The sequence below is a fragment of the Monodelphis domestica genome, chromosome 1, assembly GCF_027887165.1.
Source record: "Monodelphis domestica isolate mMonDom1 chromosome 1, mMonDom1.pri, whole genome shotgun sequence".
In the NCBI taxonomy this organism is placed as follows: Eukaryota; Metazoa; Chordata; class Mammalia; order Didelphimorphia; family Didelphidae; genus Monodelphis; species Monodelphis domestica.
In genome coordinates, this window is record NC_077227.1 from 309,449,284 (window position 1) to 309,470,519 (window position 21,236).

Genomic DNA, 21,236 nt, shown 5'->3' on the forward strand with positions numbered 1-21,236 from the left:
GTTATACCTGGAGGCACAGAAATGTTTTTATTACAAGGATTGCTTATTTATAACCTCTATTTCTAAATGATCCATTTCATTAGTTGTGGAGCTATGACCAACAAGGAGAAAAGAAAATTTACAAGGGTTTCCCATTTTACTTTTCTTTTATTCTAAATCAAGAAAGAGTGAGAGAGAAAGAACAAACATTTCCACATACATAAAACACAAAATAGGATTCTGGCTGAAATCATGAATCACCATTTCATAAAGTTTGCTTTTTAAAAAAATAACATGATATTAATTATATATTAAAATAAATATTTATTAAATTATTTTCTTTTTATTTATCTATTATCATTTATTATTCATATAAATTTAATCAAAGTAATTAATGCTGATTGTACATAAATAATAATGTCATAAATATAACATTCTTCCCCAAATTATCCTCCTTTTTGGTGCTTCCTTCTAAACTTCTAGATGTTAGTGAATAGAATGCTAGCCTGAAGTCAGGAAATCTGATTTTATGCACTGTGTGACTCTGGGCAAGTCACTTTAATCTCCACCTCAGTTTCCTCAATTATAAAATGAAAATAACAAAGCCTACCTCAAAAGGTTGTTGTGAGGATCAAATTGAGATAAAATTTGTAAAAAAAATTTTATTATAGCACCTGGCACTATTCCCCTTTCCCCTTCCCTAACCCACCTTCCCCAAATAAAAACCAAGAGAAGAAAAAAGAGGGGGAAAATCATAACAAATAAGCATAGTCAAGCAAAATCAATCTACATAGTTTTTTAATTTCCAATGTTCCTAGCCTTCTAGAAATTGTTCTGCTATTTCTGCTCATTGAACTCTGTAAGTTTATACTGTACAGGACTCTCTCAAATCAACTTCTTGGTCATTCTGGTCATTTCTTACTGTTGTTAAATAATTTTGTTCATCTATTACCCATTTGTCTTAAGAAGCAATCTAAGGTGCACCTTTAAATTCTGGTTCTTTACTTTTCCTCCTTGTCCTTCACTCTTCCCTCCCTCTTCAGAATCTGGAAGTTTGTTTTGCTTGTGATTATTTCCTCTCCAGGATTGTCTGTCCCTTTCTCTCAATTTTGGCTTGTTCCCTGTTTGATATATTTCTACACCATATTGTTTGTGTGTATGTGTGTGTTCAACTATTTTGTACATTTCAAATGAATTACATTTATCTGATGCCCAATCCCCTATCCTTTTTATCATGTTTGTATACCTTAATTATGAGAGATAGAAAGTTCCATCCTCTTTTCCCTCCTTTCTACCCTAGTTTATTATTCCTTTTACCCTTCGTGTCCTTCTCCTTTTAAAATTCTTAGAACAGAACCATCCTCTGTCTCCACACTAGAACCTCTGGTTTCCTTCTGATTTAACTCTCTTTGTATCCTTTGCTAACATAGTTCTGAAGCTTGTTTCTTCTTATACTTTACATTAACTAACATTACATCGTTATATATCTCCTTCCAATTGTTCAAATAAATTAACCTTTCTAGATTTCTTTGAACTCTTATGCTTGTATATCAACGTCCCTTCTTAGTTTTGGTCTTTTTATTAAGTTCTGTGGGCCATAGCAATAATCCAGGTGTGTGGTGATGATGGCTAGCACTAGGGTGATGGTAGTGTCAGAGCAGAGAAGGAAGGCCTGTATTACCAAAGTTGCAAAAGTGAGCTAAAGATGATACCAAGGTTAGAAGCCTAAGGCTAAGAGTATGTTGGGGCCTCAACAGCAATAAGATGGGGAGTGGGGAAGATTTTAGGGGAAAAGAGTTCTGTGTTGCAAATATTTAGCTCAAGACAACTGTGGGCCATCCAGTTTGAGAGATTGGAAGTTATCAGAGAGCTTAGAGCAGGATCAGTTGATCTCAGAATCACCAACAAAGAGATGATAATTAAATCCATTGATTTTATAGAGGAAGAAAAGAGAGCTCAGGGCAAGAACTTGCGTGATATCTATAGTGAGAGGGTGTGACCTGGATGGATATCCAACAAAGGAACAAAGAGATAGGTAAAGGTATTATCTGCATATGGTGGTATCTTGAAAACCTAGAGAGAAGAGACTGGTAAGAAGAGAATGATCAATAGTGTCAAAGACTACACAGAGGTCAAGAAGAATAAGGATTGAGAAAAGGCCACTGGATTTGGTAATTAAACATTGGTAAATTTGGAGAGAATCATTTCAGTGGAATGATAAAGTCAGAAGCCACTTTTAAAAAAAGTGGGAGGAGAGAAAGTGAAGACATCTATGGCATTTGGCCATTTCAAGGAGTTTAGCCAAAAAGAGTTGGAATAATCAAGTGAGTGTTTTTTTTTTTAAACCCTTACCTTTTGTCTTGGAATCAATACTATGTATTGGTTCCAAGGCAGAAGAATAGTAAGGGATAGAAAAAGGGGGTTGTGATTTGCCCAGGGTCACACAGCTGGGCAGTGTCTGAGGCCAGATTTGAACCTAGGACCTCCTGTCTCTAGACCCGCCTCACAATCTACTGAGCTGCCCCACAAACAAGTGTTTTTTTTTGTTGTTTTTTTTTTTAAGATGAAGGAGACATAATATGTTTGTAGGCACAGGGTAAGAGATAGTAACCAATGAAGAGAGTGGAGATGAGAGGGAGCAATCTTTGGAGGAGGCTGATGGGATGGAGGAAATTGCCTTGGTTGGAGGAAGGTGAGACCAGGGTGAAGGAGATAGTGGCAGAAGGCATCTAAGTGATGTGAGATGAGGCAGAGGAGTGAAGAGGAAGCTCATTTTTGGCATTTTAACAAGACAAATGGAGACAATGCCAAAATGAAAATGTAACACCTACATGTAATGCCTGATCACAAAGTGAGGAATAAACATTCTCCCTCTCTCTTTGAGTTTGGTGTTCTCACTTCAACCTGCTCTCACACCAACAGGTCTAAGTTTCTAGAGTGTAAAGATGAATTTAGAGTTGTGACTTTAAATCTAGATTTAAATGATCACCAAATAAAATTCCCAAGTCAGTCTAGAAATTTATGGTAATTTAATTAATATAGAGGGAAGGAACTTAAGGAAAAGAGAGAGGGAGAGGGAAAAGAGTTAATTTAAACTGCTCCAGCTCAGGCTGAGTCAGGCAGGAGTTAAAGGCCTTGGCCAAAGAGGCCTCCTTGAGCCCAAGGGAAAAGGAAGTCAGTCTTATCACTCACCATGAGACTGTCTCAAGGAAGCTGTCTGAGTGAGCTCCTCCAGGCTGAGTTCCAGGATTGAACTGGTGCCCAGGCTGCTCACAGGAAGTGATCAGCCAGATCCAGCTTTCCGGGGAAAGAGATTTTGAGAGATGAAAAAATCCCAAATATATAGACCTTTCACCCTTGTGTCTCCACCTCTAAATTTTCACATCTACCAATCACATCAAAGGCTTTCTCCAGGATTGCCCATACTTTTAGTTCTCACCTTCTTTGATTAGTTTATATCTTTTGAGCTATTTGACACTTCTTTGTTAAGTTCACCTTTTGGTAGCTACTTGACCTTTTTGTATTAAAGTCTAAAAATAGACTTAGCTTAAAGTTCTAGCTTCACTATAAGGTGAGAACTAAGTATCTTCATTGTTCAATTCGAGATTACAACTTTATCTTCCCCTAAAGTATGTCTAAGTAGGGTGGAGTAATGTAAAGTACTACAAGACCTTCCTGATTCTGTTAAAGAGAGTGTCTTCATTGTTACAATCAGGAGATAGCTAAATCAAATCTTCTAAAGTAAGGTCTGAGTAGAGTGGAGTAGTTTTAAAATTCACAAGAGATAAGACTACCTTGCAGGTACCTAGGGATAACCCTGTTGAGAGGAAATAAAATACTATCAATATTGCTATGTTAAAGCAAAACAAATGATAAAATATATCATAAGATACTTGTATAAATCCAGATCACAAACATAACCCCAGCTGTGAGCATGTGCAATTTGCCTAACAGTGAGCAGCCTGTATGATGTGGATGGGGGTAGCCAGTTTAATTGTCTTTGAAAATAGTGTGTGCTAGCTGTTTTCTCTTTTTCTGCTATCTTTTCTGTGATCCTAGCTGATGCCCCAGTGTAAACACCTTCATGAGTGCTATGAACTGAACTGCTGCTTTCTCCCTCTGCTCTCACTCTTTTTTTGCTTGAATGGGTCAGGGGCTGTATTTCTATTCTTTGTTCTTTGACTTCAGTTTCAAATGCCGGAAGGTGATACCCACAACCTGGGAGTTCTAGTCATTGTGATATTGGAGCCAGGATTGTGGTACAGCAGTAGCCATCTTAACACAGAAATCCTGCGAAACTTTGGGACTTGAGCTCCAGGGTAGTTTGGACTTGGAACTGGGCACTATAGAAAAGAAGTTAAGCTTGAATCTCCTTGGGGGGAGTGTTTGTATATCTGTGATTATCTTTTGAAGTAAATATTTCTCTTTGTAAAAGCGCCCTGGTGTTACAACATCAATATTCCACCTTCCACCAATGCATGAAATAGATGACTTGGCTTTGAGTTGTATAGTTATTCACATCAGCTCACATCAGCACAATACACTAGGACACCACTGTTACTAAGACAGAGAAGACAGAGTGAAGGCATCTACTGTAGGCAGCCTTTTCTTTTTTTTTAATTGTTAATTTTACTAAAAAATTTTTCCAGTAATGTTTTATTTCCCCCCCAATTACATGTTAAAATTTTTTTGGCATGTTTTGTAACATTTTAAGTTTTAAATTTTCTCCTCTTGTTCCCCTTTCCCGTCCCTTAGGTGGCAAACAATTTGATATTAGTTATATATGTGTTATTGTATAAAACATATTTCTACATTCACCATGAAGATATTTTTTTAAAAATCCATAAATAAAATAAGATGAAAAATGGAATGCTTCAATCTGCATTCAGACTTCATCAGTTCTTTGTCTAGAGGGGGAGAGCATTTTTCATCATGAGTTTTCTGTAAGTGACTTGGATCTGTAGACAGCTTTTTCAAGGAGTTTGGATGTTGGACAAGGATCAAATGAGGATTTTTTTCAGGCTAGAGAGACATGGATAGTAGGAAATGAGCCAATAAAGAAGAGATTGAAGACTTTATTCACTTTTAAGGGAAATAGGGATTCTGAAAGGCAAAGTTTATTCTTGGTCTGGAAAGCCTTGCAAAGTCAGAGATGGGAGAGGAAAAGGTCAGTCATGGGTGAGGAATAGCAAGGCTAATTTCAATAGACAAGTTGTATGTATGAAGAGGAATAATGTTAAAGTAAGCCTAGAAAGATAGGTTGAAGTCAGGTTGTAAAGGACCTAAATGCAAAGTGTTTCTATGTGATGATATATGAAGATATGTGATAATTAGGATAAGGTGGATAATGAGGATAATGAGATAATTAGTTCAAGTAATAGGGAGCTTAGTTTATTAAACAGGTAGTGACAAGGTTATCTGTGCTTTTAAAAAATCACTATGTGGCAACTATGTGAAAAGTAAATTGGAGAGGAGAGATTTGAGGCACAACTGTCCCCAAGGAGTGGAGTATAGAAGAGGGGCAGAATGGAAGTGGTATTGTAGAAATAGAATTATCAAAAGTTGGTATCTGATTGGATATGTATGATAAGGGAGAGTAAGAAGATGATGATAAATAACTAAGGTGCTGAGAATCTGGCGGAATAAGTGATGGTAACACCTCAACAAAACAGGCTGGTGATGCCCTCCAAAGAAAAAGGGTAGCCCAGAAAAGCTTTGCAGGGGAAAGGAAGTAATCCTTAAAGGTAAAGAATTCAAACTCCCTCATTTTAATGATGAGGAAACTTAAGCCCAGAGAGTGATTTGTTCAGTAACATTGCGCAGAACAAAAATTTGAACTCAAGCATTCTAATCCAAATCCAGTATTGCACAAATTTAAACTCCAACAGTAAAGTTCTAAATCCATTGCACCTTCCTTCCTCTAAAGAGATCCGTTTCAGAGATCATGAAGTTGTGATGTCTACTGGGCAATTTTGGTAAATAGGATCTCTGAAAAGAAACAGGGCTAGATATTGCTTTCCTCACCAGTCAAATGAGCATAACATTTTCAGTATTACTAGGATTGTTTTGAAAAAGCATATTGTAAAATAAAGGTTTCCTGTACAAAAAAAGTTAAGTATTAAGTGCAAACTGTGAGTTGTTTAAAAAAAATTTTTTTTGTCCATCTATCTGACAAGAAATTAAATTCCTTAAAATAAAACGACCTGCAACTCTGCCTTTCCTTGGGTCACTCACCGGGTCTAAAACAATCACTAATTATTCAAATATAAACAGGAGCTTGCAGTCAACAACAAACAAGCACACCACATACTCCCTAAACTTCCAAAGCTCTAGAGCATTCCGCAGAAAACAGCCTCTGCCTGAAGGACCCCTCCCTCAGGCTTAGGAGTTTCAACAGACAGTCCTGCCTGAGCCTCTAGCCTCCCTCTGCCCCACTTTCAGAAAGAGTGGAAATGAGTAAAGCACCTCCCCAAAGGTGTTAGAAGGGAGGAGGAAGCTAGACAAGGTCCCTTCCCTTCTCTGTTGGTGTTTGTTCCTCTGTCAGGCAATGTCCTCGGACATCCCAATTTGCTCTGTGACGTCATCAGACCCGGGGGCTTTGTCACTACTCCGTCGGTCCTTATAAAGGCCGCCACCACTGGCGCTACCTCCGTAGTGATCTTGGTGCTCCGCGTTGCCTCGGGGCCTCTCCTTCCTTGTCGCCCGCCCCTCTGCCCTCCCGGCCTTCTCGGCTCCGCCAGCTTGTCCGCCGGGGTCCCCAGGGATCCGGAACCGTAAGTAGCCTCCGTGCTCGGGAACGCAGGGTGGAGGAGGAACCGCGGGGCGGCGGCCCAGTTGCTCTCTGGCGGAGGCCTAGGCCTCGCCCGCTCCCCTCGGAGCTCGACGAGCCCCCCATTACTGACCAGCTCTAGCGTTTCTGGCACCTAGAGTAGGCAGGGGCCCAACCCTGTCTCTATTCCCTTGCTCTGGGCCGCTCTAATCCCGATGTTAGCTTCACACGCCACAGGCCCGCCCGGTTCCAGGAGCCTTTGATTCGGTCTCTCTGCTTACTGCCTGGGTGCTCTGCGGCCCGCTGCCAACTCACAGCACTCTCTCGGGTTCCCTTGGGCCGCCTCTGTCCCTATCCGCTCCCATGGGAGCCCGAGATAGTTCCCGGTTTCCCTCTGCGTGAGTCCCCCCAACCCCCGCCTCCCTTTCCCCAGGGTACGTCCACACCTCCCTCCTCTGGAGCTCGAGCTAGTCCCTTTCTATGATAGGGCACCTACTATTCACTCTTTCCCACATATCTACCTCTTTTTCTCTTCTCACCCGCATCTTAAGCTAATTATTATTACCCTGTTATCTCTGTGCCCCTGCTGTGGGTAGTCAGAGATGGGTAATCCAGGCCAGCCCACATAAGAGTGTAGGGTATTAGGAGTAAGAGGAGAACCGTCATTTTAATTTTATTTAAGCTCTAGACTTTACCCGCTTTGGGAGAAGGCTTATAAAAATAGTCACGTCATGGGGTAAGAGCACACTGGATTTTGAAAACATTTCTGCATTTTGCTTGCTTTTGCTGCAAAAACTAGGCAAACAATATGACTGCACTATCAAGAGCTGCTTGCAAGCCCTTAAGTGGTTGGCTGCATAGGCAGTGAAAAGAGTTTTTCTTTTCTTAGACGAATTGTAGTTTCTGGACTTCAGCTTTGGATCACCTGGTTATTTAGCGTGGGCACAATGAGGCAATAATTGCAAGATAGCAGTGGAGGGGTGGGATGGATTGTTGGCATTGCTTGTTCTAGGCAGCATAGCTTTTGCCAAGTCTTGTTGATGAACATGGACCACCTTCAAAGCAAAGTGGGGTGGGGGTGGGGGTGAGTTCTACAGTGCACCTAAACTGATTAAGCGTTAAAAAAATTATGTTTTCATGGTCTTTCGGATGATAAAATGCTAAGCAGGTGGGAAAATACTCCTTGTGTATTTGATTGGAAATGCGAAACTTAAATGAAGATTTGTTTTTAAAAAAAAAAAACGAACAACCCATTGTTCCAGTGGTCAAATTTTTTTCCTTCATTTTAGTGAAAAGTTTCATTAATTTGTGAACAGGGTTACCCTAAATTTTGCAGAATTGATTTTCTTTTTGCAATCCAAATTGGAGATATTCGAAATTTTAAGACCAGGGCAACTAGGTAACAAAGTTAGATATAACACCAGCTCAAATGGAGAATACCTGGGTTCCTCTCTTCTGACACTTTTAGCTATGTGACCCTGGGCAAGCCCTTTCAGGTCTAATGCTTTAGAATATATACTTGTATCCATTCTAGGGCAGAAAGTAAGGAATTTAAAAAAAAAGAAATTTTAAGATACAGAAGTCTTACTTCATCTTAATAATTGAGTGCTGCTTTCTCATTTAATCAGGAAATAAATAAATAAAATAAACATTTATAGACTTTAGAAACCCAAATATGTAGTTGTTAACATTTGGAGGCAAGTTTTCAAAGCATTTACCTTTAGGGAGATAGGGTTTTTGTTGAGGAGGGTTGTGGTGAGATGTTCTTTCCAGGTCTGATTACAGAATTGCTTTGAATTATAGATTAACATCCCTTCAATGCTATTTAAGAAGATCCCAGAGTAACCAGATATATTTGAAGTTTGTGACCAAGCAAATTTTGCTAATGACTTTTGATCTTGGACAAGATAGTGGGAACTTACATAAACATACTTATAAAATGTCAGACTTATTGTAGTCCATGACATTTTGAGCCAAAAAATTCTCAGTCAGGTGCATATGCAAATGAATATTTTTAAAGCCCTCTAGATTTGATTCCCTTTGGGGAATACTATTTCCCCCCCAAAATAGCCTTATTTAAGCCAAAAACTTCTGGGGAATGAATTCTCTTAGAAGTTGTTAGTATTTGTAAATCTGCTGCAGTGGAATTGGGCTCCCTTCCATTGGGCAGGGCCGGTTGCAGTGGGTTTGGTATACAACACTCCTTGATATCAGCTTAAGCAAGATGAATTGAATTTGATGTCTTCAAAAATCTACTTTTAATAGTAGGAATGAAATGTTTTCAAAATGTGCATTTTTTTCTATACAAATATTGTATTTATTACTATTTCTCTGTTACTTTAAAAAAATTACCACTTTATCACTGCACTAACATTTGGTGGAGAAACTGGGTCATCAATTCCTATTTTTCATTTCCAATGCCAACATTCAATTTTTGGAACTTATACCCCAGTTTGAATCAGTGGTATAATTTTTTCCCCCTTTCAGTTGTTGTAAGTAGGTACATGTATGTTAAATTTCACAGGCCATTTTCATTTAATGTAAAGCTCACAGCTTTTTAAAGGAATTTTTTTCTAACCTAAAGATAAAATCTTGTTCAGAGAATGGATCTCAGAGTAGGAATTAGATATGAATCTTGTGTAAAGTAGGCAGAACCAGAACATCCACAACTAATGTTAATAATAACAATAGAATGCTTTTAACTAGATTAATTTAGAGTGACATTTGGTGTGCAAAGAACTTGCCAGTGTAGCTGGATTGTGGATCATGGAGGAGGAAAGTAACTGATAAATAGGAAAGGACCAGGTTAGGAAGAGCTTTAGGTTTTAAACTAAGGATTTAATTTGCTCATTGAATTCTATATAGGGAACTACTCATTTTAATTGAAGGCGGGTTTGGGGAGGGGCCAGAGCTTGTTTTGGTCAGACCTAAAATTAGCCATTTTCCTTTGCTCACAAGGAAAGGTTGTAGTTGTTGAGGGTAATATTGGGAAATAAAACACAATATATAGAGTCTCAGTAATATTCATATATCCATTAGGTTTGCCCAAATACTTTAAAGTATGTTTGGAGAGAGAATGAATGTGTGTGTGTTTTGTGTTTCAGCTCGTTCTGTTAAATTTAAATTTTATTTAAGTAAAAATAAATAATAGATTAAAATCACTTAAATAGATGATTTTGACCAAGGACCAAGTGTTAAAGTATAATAATAATGACACAAGCATGAATTCTTATGTTTACATACTAACATTCAATTCTGTTTTTTTTTTTTAATTTTGATAACATACTTGTTTTGTGGAGCTAGCTCAAAAAAAGTTCCTTAAAGTTACTTTTAAATTCTCAGTGTTCTCAAATGCCCATATTTCTCATGTGAAAAAATGACACCTGCTTGCTACAATTTCTGTATTGTTAGTGCAAGCCTGGAGTAAAATTTAAACTGTAAGCTATCAACCTCATTCTACCCTTGGTTTCATTCAAGTGTGGTACTGCTTTGGGACAGATGTTAGATGAACATATTGTGACTCTTATGTCTGTTCTAAACCTATTTCACTTGCCAGGGCTCACAAGCTTGTCTGGAACTTTTTTCAACAGAAGGAAAAGCTTTCTTCAGGTTGACTTGCAACCCATTTTGCCATGGAAATGGTATCTAAATGTGCTTTTGTTGGGCTAGCCTGAGAGTTGTCTTAAAATGAATTTGGAGCCCAAATTCTATTTAAGTAGTTATTTTAAATTTTAAAAGTTATGGTAATCCCATGCTTTGTGGAACTTGTCTCACCATGATAAATAACATGTGTTTTAGATGCCTTCAATTAAGTTGCAGAGCTCTGATGGAGAGATATTTGAAGTTGATGTTGAAATTGCAAAACAGTCTGTAACTATCAAGACCATGTTGGAAGGTAAGACTTAAATTTTACTTTTCTGTCCAGAAGTTGAATGGAAAAGAAGGCTTTTTTGATGCTAGCAGCTTAGAGAATTAATAGTCAGAACATGAATTGAAGGTCACTTCTCATTGAGTTTGTTTCCCTGTCTATAAAAACATATATTTGTAGGACATAAAAGGATTGTTGTAGAGAGAGATGATTCAGACAAAGTGTGCTATTATTATAATGTCAGTTTATTTCTATAAAATAAACTTCTGTAAAATGTCAAGACATGGAAGTTTTGACTTAGAAACATTATAATTTAAAGCATTTGCCAGGTTAGAGTAAGCAGGGGATAAAAAGACAAAAGTTGGGGCAGCTGGGTGGCTCAGTGGATTGAGAGCCAGGCCTAGAGACGGGAGGTCCTAGGCTCAAATTTGACCTCAGCCACTTCCTAGCTGTGTGACCCTGGGCAAGTCACTTGACCACTATTGCCTAGCCCTTACTTACCACTCTTCTGCCTTGGTACTAATACACAGTATTGATACCAAGACAGAAGGTAAGGATTAAAAAAAAAAGACAAAAGTAAAACATCCCTGATTTTTAGGCATTTAAAACTCTTGTGATGGAGAAAATATATACAAGAAAGTATATGCAAAATTAATTTACAAGGTTAGGGGGGAGGATGGGGAATGGCAGGAAGATCAGTTAAATTCAAGACCTGGTGCTTGAACTGAGATTTGATTGAACTGAGAAAGTTTGGGATATTAGAGTCAGAGTTGAGAAGTGGGGGAATATTTAAATGTTTGTCTTTCAAATAAATGCATAAAAGCCAAGAGTAATAAAACCTAATTTTTTAGAAGTATATTTTTTGTGTTAAAATTAATTGTTTTGAATCCTTGGGAGGATTGATCTAAAAAGTAGCCAGTACAAATTAAATTCTCCTATAATGACATATAGTCACTTGTCATTATTAGATTTTAAATTGAATAACAGTTTAGGAAGAAAAGTATCTTTAAGCTTCAAGAAATATAGCTACCAACCAGTTCTCTTGTGGGACATAAACATTTCTTTTTTTAATTAATCCCTTGATACTTTTCCTTTCCTGTTTTGCCCCTAACACCCAGGTCCCCTCATCCCATTGAATCTAGCAACTCCATAAAGTTTTTGGTTTACCATTCATATATTGATAATTCTTCCTTGTTATAGCAGTTATTTTTACTTTTAATTTTTTTCCCCTTACGCTCTTATGAAACCTCATTTTGATACTACTGTGCCTCAAACATTTTAACATGGGCAAAAGTAATAGATGACTAAACCCAATTTTGAGTAATATTGCATAATTTTTTGCCGTAGTGTTGAAAATCAACAAATGGTAGTTAAGAAAAGTGAATTTAGTAGTTGGGCTTTAGGAGATATAAATGCAAATATTTTAAAACTTGTTTGCTGCCTAAATGGTTGCTTTGGTAGAGAACAAAGCATGCTTAGTTTCATCTTAGTCATTGCCTGGAACACTTTTAATAAAATCTGTTGTATGCTACTCTGGAATAGCTTTTGCCGGTGTAAAAGGATATGTCTTTTTCAAACTTGTTTTTCCTTGGCATCTTATTACTGAAGTGAATGAACCATTTAGTTAGGACTTAACAACAATCAGGTTGTTCTGTTTTCTGTAAGGACAGAATTCATCAAGGATTAGAGGTGGCTTGTTTTATCTTAGTTTGATATTAATGAATTAGGTGGAATTCGGATATTTGAGAATTACTATTCTGTGAAACTAAAGATTTAGTATTTCTTTGGTCAAATTTTTACACCATCACACTGATTATGAGTTTTATGTAACTTAGAAAATGGAATCACTTAGAACAATTGGGAAAATCTTGGCATATGTATTTGGAGTGATCAATTTCATGTCTTACAGGGTGTGATAAAAGAGAATATTCAGGTGACTTAAAAAAGTACTTGAAATTAAATAGCTTAAAAGAACTATTCTATCACCCCAATGAGCTTTTTTTTTACTGTCTGATTTTAAAGTACAATGTGCAGGTCCTTGAGTTTCAGCACAACTAATTCTGGGCAATGTAAGTCCTTGAGTTTAAATACTAGAGGAATGTTATCTTTCATAATTATGAAATTAATTTACAATAAAAATAAGTGGTTTTGTAACTTTAAAAACCACAAAAGTTTATTTTAAAACAGGGTGCCTCTTTGTTTGATCACCATGTATTCTCTTTGTTTCCTAATCTAAATCTACAAAAAACTTTGGAATTCACTGCATATCCTCATCTTTTTAGCTCTGGAAGCTTAGATAAAGATACCTCATATCTCTTTGTTTCCTTGGTATGAACATAAAAGAAATGAAAACTATTTAAATTATTAAAAATGCTGGCATCATATTTTATTTGCTTCTAATTTTGGTACCACAACTTCTGGGAACTTGGGGATCTACAGTAACTATAACTTTTAACCAAACTTTTTTGCGGTCATTTGAGAAAGAACTATTGCCTTTTGTAAGAATATCTTGTAGAACATCTTCTAAGATAATATTTGTCCTTAAGACTGGATGGATGGGTTTTTTTTTAAATGGAAAAATACCCTTGAAACAGAAACTTTTCATTTCTGTTTTGTCAAAAAGATCACAAGTATTTTGGATGTAAAGGGAAAATTATAAGTTTGGAAAATGAGTTATTTTCTTTTTAAGATCTGGGAATGGATGATGAAGGGGATGATGATCCAGTTCCTCTGCCAAATGTTAATGCAGCGATATTAAAAAAGGTAAGGCCTATTCATTATGTCAAATAATGACCAAGCTAGTGGTTTCTGTCTGTTTCTGAGTAACTTTGGGCAAATTATTTTACCTCTTGACTACTTCACTTTTTTCATTTGATAAAATGAAGTTTGAACTAGTATCCTCTAAGCTCTGAGGTATATTACCTTAAAATTATTTTCTGTTGTGTTCCCTTTTATTCTGTCGCCTACCCACCAAGAATACTGTAAACTCTTTGAGTGTAGGAATAGGTTTTGCCTTTATATCCCCAGTCCTTGAGTTAAAAAAAAAAATCTAGCTTTAAATCTAGGATTTTAAAATCTTTAGGAATACTCATTCTGTTAAGCCAGATAATAACCCTTTCTCCTTCCATGAATTCTCATTCTGTGTAATTCTTGTCAGGTTTTGGCCTGTAAAGAGATTCTGCCCAGTGTACTGGAGGTCTTCTGTTCTTTTATTACCTTGACAATAGTTCTGTTCCATTCTATCAATAATGTGTTAAATGTTTAAAAATACGAGAGAATTTGCCACACAGGGCAGTGTGTGTTTATATGTGTGTATATGTATATATTCTTGATTGAATAAAAACTTGTTTTTAAAAGGTTGGTTTTGTCAAAGAACAGTCTTTCCCAAAGCCTTTTGGAAAGTAGTGACTTATTTACCATATATATGTTTATATATGGTATATATTTTTTCATATATATATGTGTTGTTGTACGTATACTTAAAGTGCTGACACCAGATGACTAGTTTTAGGATCTTTTGATAGCAAACTTGTAGAGTTCTGGTTGTTGAATAAAGATCTTAAATTGATAATGTAATAGTTAAATGAGAGATCTTTCTATTCTGTGGGCTAGCTCACCCCTACATTCAACAAAATCATGATATTAAGGGCTTACTATGTGTCAGCACTGTAGGTAGGTATTGAGTAGAGGATATGGGTATAGTGAATGAAACAATCCTGGCAGTGAGTTTACATTCTAAGGGAGGTAGTAGTGTGTGTACTATATATAAATAAATAAGTACAAAGTAGTTTGGGAAGGAGTAAGTTTTTTTTGCCATTAAAAATAGAGGCCAACTCTTGGGAGTTGTTGAGAACAGGAAGGTTTTTATATAGATGGTGCTTAAGCAATGTCTTGATAAAGATTTTATGGGATGGAGGTAAGGAGCAAGGGGATACATTGTACGATATGAGGAATGACCATTGCAATAAAGATGCAATAATATGTGAGAACCAGAACCAGTTTGGCTGGATCACAGTGCAGACAGAAAAGGAAGGAAATATTTAACACTTTTTATGTGCACTATATTATCTTCTTTGATGCTCACAACCACCCTAAGAAGAGGAGGGTGCTATTCTATTTATATAGTTAAGAAAACTTGAGGTTGACCTTAAAGTCACACAGCACCTAGAAGTATGTGAAGCCAAATTTGAACTCTAGTTTTCCTGCCTCCAGGTCCAATGCTATATATCTACTGTGCTACTTAGGGGAATATGTATATTCAATGGGACCAGATTATGGAGGATTTTTAAAAGCTTTAGCTTAGAGTTTATAGTAGATCTAGAAAGCTATAGGGACCCCAGATGTTCAGGGACTTTTAAATAGTTAGACCTGTTCCAGAATAGGAGATATTTGAGCCCAGGACACTAATTAGGAGAGTGGTATTTAATCTAGGCAAGAGAGGACCCGAATAGGCAAAATAAGGACCTCAGTTAATTAAATTTGATATGACTTTGTAGGATCTCCTTTCTAAGGAGTTGGATGAGAGATAACTGTAGAGGTAGAAGTAGCAGGCAACATTTGGAAACTGATTTGGATATGTGGGGTAAAGGGGGAGAATAAGGAGTTGAGGGTAATGTTGAGGAAGATATGGAAGATATGGGGTGTTTTCAAGAAAAATGGAGAGAAAGGGATATGTCTGGGGGGCGTTAAGGGAAGATGAATGAATTGTAGAAAAGTTGAGTTTGAAAATTTTCCTGAAGCATACATATATGCAGAGATATCCATTAGGTAGTTAGTGATACAGGACTGAAGCTTCAGTCAATAAGATTGGGATCTATGAATCTGTCTGCATGGAACTGATGAAATCATAGAGAGAGAGAGGAGGATCCAGGATAGAAACTTGGGAATCATCCAAAGTTAGGGGTTGGGATATGGATGATTAAGTCAGCAAAACTGATGAATAGCAATTAGATTTCTCAATAGGAGAACTAGTAGAGGGTGAAAATAATGATGTTGTGAAAACCTAGAGAGGGGAGAGAATGTGGTCATTAGGGTCAAATGTAGCAGAGATTGAAAAGGAATTGAAGATTTAAGACAAGTTTTATCAGATATAACAATTATGAATTAGTTTTCAATTGGGTGATGGAAGTTGGAAGTCAAATTGGAAAGAGATGAGGAGTTAAGAGGAAAGGAAGCGTAGACAGCTTTTTCTAAGAGTTTGGCCGAGAAAGCTCGATAGCTTGGAGAAGGGAGTCTGGGGGTGGTTATCTCGTTTTGAGAGCTGACCATTTTTATGGGTCATATTCATATCATGGCCAAAAAACTGGATTATAGTTGTTAATTTAAAAAAGAAAATTGATGTTTGGACACTGTTCTGTTAGACCCATATTGAAACCTTTGCATCTTGGTAGAACCTGCCAGCTTGTGAAGGTTGTTGCTAAAGGAGCCTTAATAACAAGCCCACACCACAGTGAGGCATTGGAGTACATGGGGCTTTTGGGGAGAGTTTTTCCTTCAAGTTCTTCTAAAACAAAACTTTCACCATTAAATTGGCATCAACAGATGCCAGTTTTCAAGTTCATAAGTACTGTGACAATTATATTTTGTAGGATTTGAGTTTCATTTAGGTGATTAAATTAATATTTAAGTAAGTTAAGTTATATTCAGTAGTGAAGTGTGGGACTTTATAGGTGGAAAATAATTTATCAATGCCTTGGAAAGTTGTAGCCTATCCTATTTCATTGATGTCATTGCTCCTTTAATTCTTTAAGACAAATTTGGTTTTCATTTCAGTTTATTTTCAGTCAGTATTAAAATAAACTCTTAGTTGATAATTATGAAATGTTATTAAGCCCATCAGTCTTGCTTCAAACTTTTGTTTTTTGAATTTAGGTAATTCAGTGGTGCACCCACCACAAGGATGATCCTCCTCCTCCTGAGGATGATGAGAACAAAGAGAAGCGAACAGATGATATTCCCGTTTGGGACCAAGAATTTCTGAAAGTTGACCAAGGAACCCTTTTTGAACTTATTCTGGTATGTGGGTATGTGTGAGTCTGTTGTGTGTTAACAGAAAATCATCATGAGTCAGGATAAGCATTAAACTCATTAAGCTCTTTTGAGGTTAAGTTTTGGTTTTCTTTGGGTCAATTGTATAACACTAGGTCTCATTTTTAGTTCAGGTAAATAAGTAGTTTGTTTAAAATGGCATGTGGATTAAAAAAAATCTTACTGTACCTCCAAAAGACAGTGCTTTAAATGGTTGATTGATGAGGATTATATTTAAGAAAAAAATTTCATTTACAGGCTGCAAACTACTTAGACATTAAAGGTTTGCTTGATGTCACATGCAAGACTGTTGCAAATATGATCAAGGGGAAAACTCCAGAAGAGATTCGCAAAACATTCAATATCAAGAATGACTTTACTGAAGAGGAAGAAGCCCAGGTATTCTATAATCTTTTTTAGTAAAATAATCGAGGATTTTTAAAAGTCTCAAGATGATATACATATGACATGTTATATGCCTCATTTTACAAAAGACTTCTGGAAAGTTATATAAATTGTTTATGTTAGTATATCAGATTGTTATTTATTATTATAAGGCTCTTCATTTTAGAATCATAGATTTAGAGCCAGAAGGAACCTTTAGGAGTCATCTAGTATAATCTTAATATTACCCTTGTAGAAAATGAAGTGTACAGAAGTGATTTGCTTAATAAAGTCCCACTTGGGAGTAAGTTAAAAGAGAGAGATAGAATTTAGAATTTCAGCTTAGGTCATTGGATTCCCTTTTTCTACTTTTATTGCTCTTAATCTGGAGGTGATATTTATATTGTCCAGTTTAATAATTTTTAAAAATACCTATTTTAAAGTACTATTGTTAATACAGGATAAATATATGTAGCACTTTGTAAATATTGAAGGAATATAATATAAAAATGTGATCTTCTTGTTAGATTTGAGAGAATTAGTTTTTGCTTTTAATGTTGTTAGATTTATTTCTCTTTCCATTTGATGAAATTATTTAAAAATTACTCTCCTAAAAGCATCTAGAAGTTCTTAAAACTTTTTTGTGTCATGCTATGAGCTTCTTCTCAATAGTATTTTAAAGTGCATAAAATAAAATTTATAGGATTAGAAGGGAAACCAATTACATTGACATAGTTAATACCAAAATATTATAAAAATATTCACATCATAAAGAGTGAAATGTTCATAGCCAGGAGAATAATTTATAACATAAAAGCAACATTGAGACAGGCATTTTTGGATGTGCAGTATGAAAATTTGTTTCGCTTGAGTATGCATATTTTTTAGAAGTGCTTTGTTTTTCAATGGTAGAGAGGGAGAGAAAATAAATGCTTATTAAACAAAAAAAAAATTTTAATTAAGAAAAAATTCATTGACTCCAAATTTAAGAACCCTTGATCTAGGTGATTTATATTATCCTCTTTCTTAAATGCAATTTATAGAGTAATTTATTTTGAGGGAAAAACCTTCTTGATTGATTTAATATGGCATTACTAACTAGTTTGTTAAACTCCTTTGGGATTTATGAATAGAATTTTTCATGACTGTATTTAGCATGCACATTATTTTTTTTTCAGACAGGATTTATAAATATTTGATACTTCAGGATTGCTAGATTACTCTTTTTAGGATAGTGTATATATACAGAAGATAGAATAGATTTTATTAATACTATTGCACATTAAAGGCATGTGACAAAAACCATAAAAAGTGAATATTTGAATTATTCCAATTTGAATGTTTGAATTTGTTAATTGAAAAGCTATTTCAAATGCCTCTGCTCTAAAATAATTAGTGAAAAAATTATTGTCCAAAATAATCGCCTCCTAAATTTTCAGTGGCTTCAATATATGCTTCTTAGATAAACTGTAAAATCTTCAGTCTTGGAACCTTTCACTATTAGACTTCCATTTTAGCTTTCCAGTCTTGTTTCCTTTTTTACTCCCTTTTGGGAGGGGAGAAACGAGTTTTGAGGCAGAAACCAAAGTTTTTAATATCCTGGCCCTGTCAACCTAACACCTTACATCCACCTCCCAGGTTTTCCAATACATAAGATACTTATTTTCTTTCACATTTCATTGAAAATAAATGAGGGGAAAGTTAGGTGGGATAGTGTTAGTAGATAGAGCCAGGCTCAAGTGTAAGTGGATAGAGAGCTAGGCTCAAAGATGGGAGCTCCTGGGTTCAAATGTAGCCTCAGACACTTCTCGGCTGTGTGATTCTGGGCAAGTAACTTAACCCCCCAGTTGCCTAGCCCTTACCACTCTTTTGCCTTGGAACCTAATACTTAGTATTGATTTTAAGATGGGAGATAAGGGTTCTAAAAGAAAAAAGTAAATAAGGAATCATTTCAAACTTCTAAGAAAAGTTTCTGGTAGTTTACGTAGCTAATAGTATTCTTAAACTCTTGTTTCTATAAATGAACATTTTTTATTTTAGGTACGCAAAGAGAACCAGTGGTGTGAAGAAAAGTGAAGTTTTGTGCCTGTTGACACTGTAACACTGTAAGGATCGTTCCAAATAACTAGTTGCACTGCTCTGTTTTTAATTGTTAATATTAGACAAATGCAGCAGCAAAATCCGTTGTATTAGCAGGATATCGATCGTTCCCATTGCATGTCTAGTGTTTTTTGAGTCCAGAGTCTAATCCTATGGCTGTTAAACCAGTATAATCAAAAGTCTTTTTACTTTGGTCTGAATAAAACTGAAACTGTGTGGGTTCTGTATGGAAAGTGGCACTTTTGGCTTTCCTTTTCTTATTTTGTAAAGCAGTTTTGTCCAGTTATTGTCAAGTTTTAAACTTTAGTTTTCTTGCTCTCTGACTTGCCCTTTAAGGAACGTTGGCATTGTAAATAAAACCACTTGCAAAAGTTTTCCAAAATAGAATTAACAAAGTGTTATCTTTATTCATGAGCTTGAAACAGGCAAAAGACTAATTGAGGTAAATGTTTTAAATGTTTTTTTTCTTCATGGATTTTCTTTTTCTAGTTTCCTGGAGAGAAAAAGTAGAGAACTACTGGTGTAGATTAAGGTTATCCCTGTAACATAGCAAAAGCAGACCTCCTTAAATTGGATCTGTCTGTTTTGAATGCTGTCAAACTTGAGTAATTTTTGCTCACTGGAGGCCCAGTTACTATCCAGCCATCAGCTTTTGGTTATTTGGCAGAAATGTGAACTAGATAAGTTGTAAGCTTTTCATAATTAAACAAGACACTTAACCCATATGGTGTGGTCATCCTTTTATAAAATCAATATTCCCATTTTGGGGGAGGGGGCGGAATTATTCATCTCACTAACCTGTTTGTTGAGTTTTTAATTCAGTGTTTTAGAAATGGATACCCAAAGGAAATGTTTAAAAAAAAATATTAAAGGGCAATTTCAATTAAGTTGCCTAGTGGTGGGGAATTTTAAAATCGTGGTTCTGTAATCATCTCATATGTAAAAGGTTATGGTTAATGGGTTCTGCAAGAAATACATCTCTTCTGAGAAATGAGAGATACAGAAGGCCACCACCTTCATGGCTTTCCTTAGCTATTATATAGCCTGTTTTTTTCTCTTCCCACACTTTAATGGAGGCATGGGAGGGAGGGAGGAGGGGTAAGTATATAAGAGGTCTTCTGCATATCAGCTTTGGTGCACCTGACTGACTACCCATACTTTCTCCTTGCCTAATAGCAAGTTCCTCCCTCTTTTTTCCCTATCAAAACCTTCCTATCCAAAGGTCATTTCCCTTTATCTCCTCACTTTTAACCTTGTCTATATCGATGTCTCCCTTCCCTGGTGTTCTTTGGAATCTTCCTTTTGCCCCCTCTATTGTTAAGTTTTTATCAGCCATGATCTTTTCTCATGCTTTTCTCATTTCCATGTTAATTGAAACCAGACTTTTTCTCAAAGATAACACATCCCTGCCTCTGCTTTCCCAACTTTAGATGTACCTCTCATGGAGCACATACCCAGAAGAGGTAACTACTACAGTCAAGTTACAGCAATCGCTCCTCTTTTGATAACCATAATTCCCTCCTTTTGCTTTCTGACTTAATAAGTAAGGAAATAAGTAAGGAAAAGGCTTGGCAAATGGGTTAAGTAACTTGCCCAGGGTCACATAGCTAGGAAATATTTGAAGCCAGATTTTAATCTAGGTCCTCCCAACTCCAGGTGCTCTAACTCATTGTGCCACATAGCATAATCAGATTATATTAACCCAGTTGCTCAAAATTTACTGGTCTGACAAGTCATTCTCCTTCACTTTTTGGGTTCATCCCCTGGTGTTTTATTTATTATTTTAAAACCTTTCTCTCTTAGAATTGATACTAAGCATTGCTAAGGGTGAGGCAATTGGGATTAAATAATTTCCCCAGGATCACACAGCCAGGAAGTGTCTGAGGCCAAATTGGAACTTGGCACTTGCTGTCTCCAGGTCTGACTCTGCTCTCTATCCCATCTGGGTTTAGTTTTCTTCATCCAACCCTTGCACTTTTCCTTGGTGACATCAATATTCATATTCACTTGTATTGGAAGGGATTTGACCAAGGTGTTTTTTTTTTTAATATGATATCCTTCAAAATGCTTTTAAATTGTTATTTTGAAATAACTTCCAAGTCTTCTTGA

At 36.2% G+C, this 21,236-nt stretch overlaps 1 protein-coding gene across 1 annotated transcript; it reads left to right on the forward strand.

Annotated features, from left to right (window-relative positions):
• The first annotated feature begins 6,621 nt into the window (after positions 1–6,621).
• On the forward strand, positions 6,622–19,850 carry SKP1 (S-phase kinase associated protein 1). The gene is made up of 6 exons (XM_001365791.5): positions 6,622–6,752; positions 10,547–10,643; positions 13,306–13,379; positions 16,488–16,631; positions 16,902–17,042; positions 19,068–19,850. The coding sequence occupies exons 2-6, from the start codon at positions 10,547–10,549 to the stop codon at positions 19,101–19,103; spliced, it is 492 nt and encodes a 163-aa protein (XP_001365828.1). The 5' UTR covers positions 6,622–6,752; the 3' UTR covers positions 19,104–19,850.
• The last annotated feature ends 1,386 nt before the right edge of the window (positions 19,851–21,236 follow it).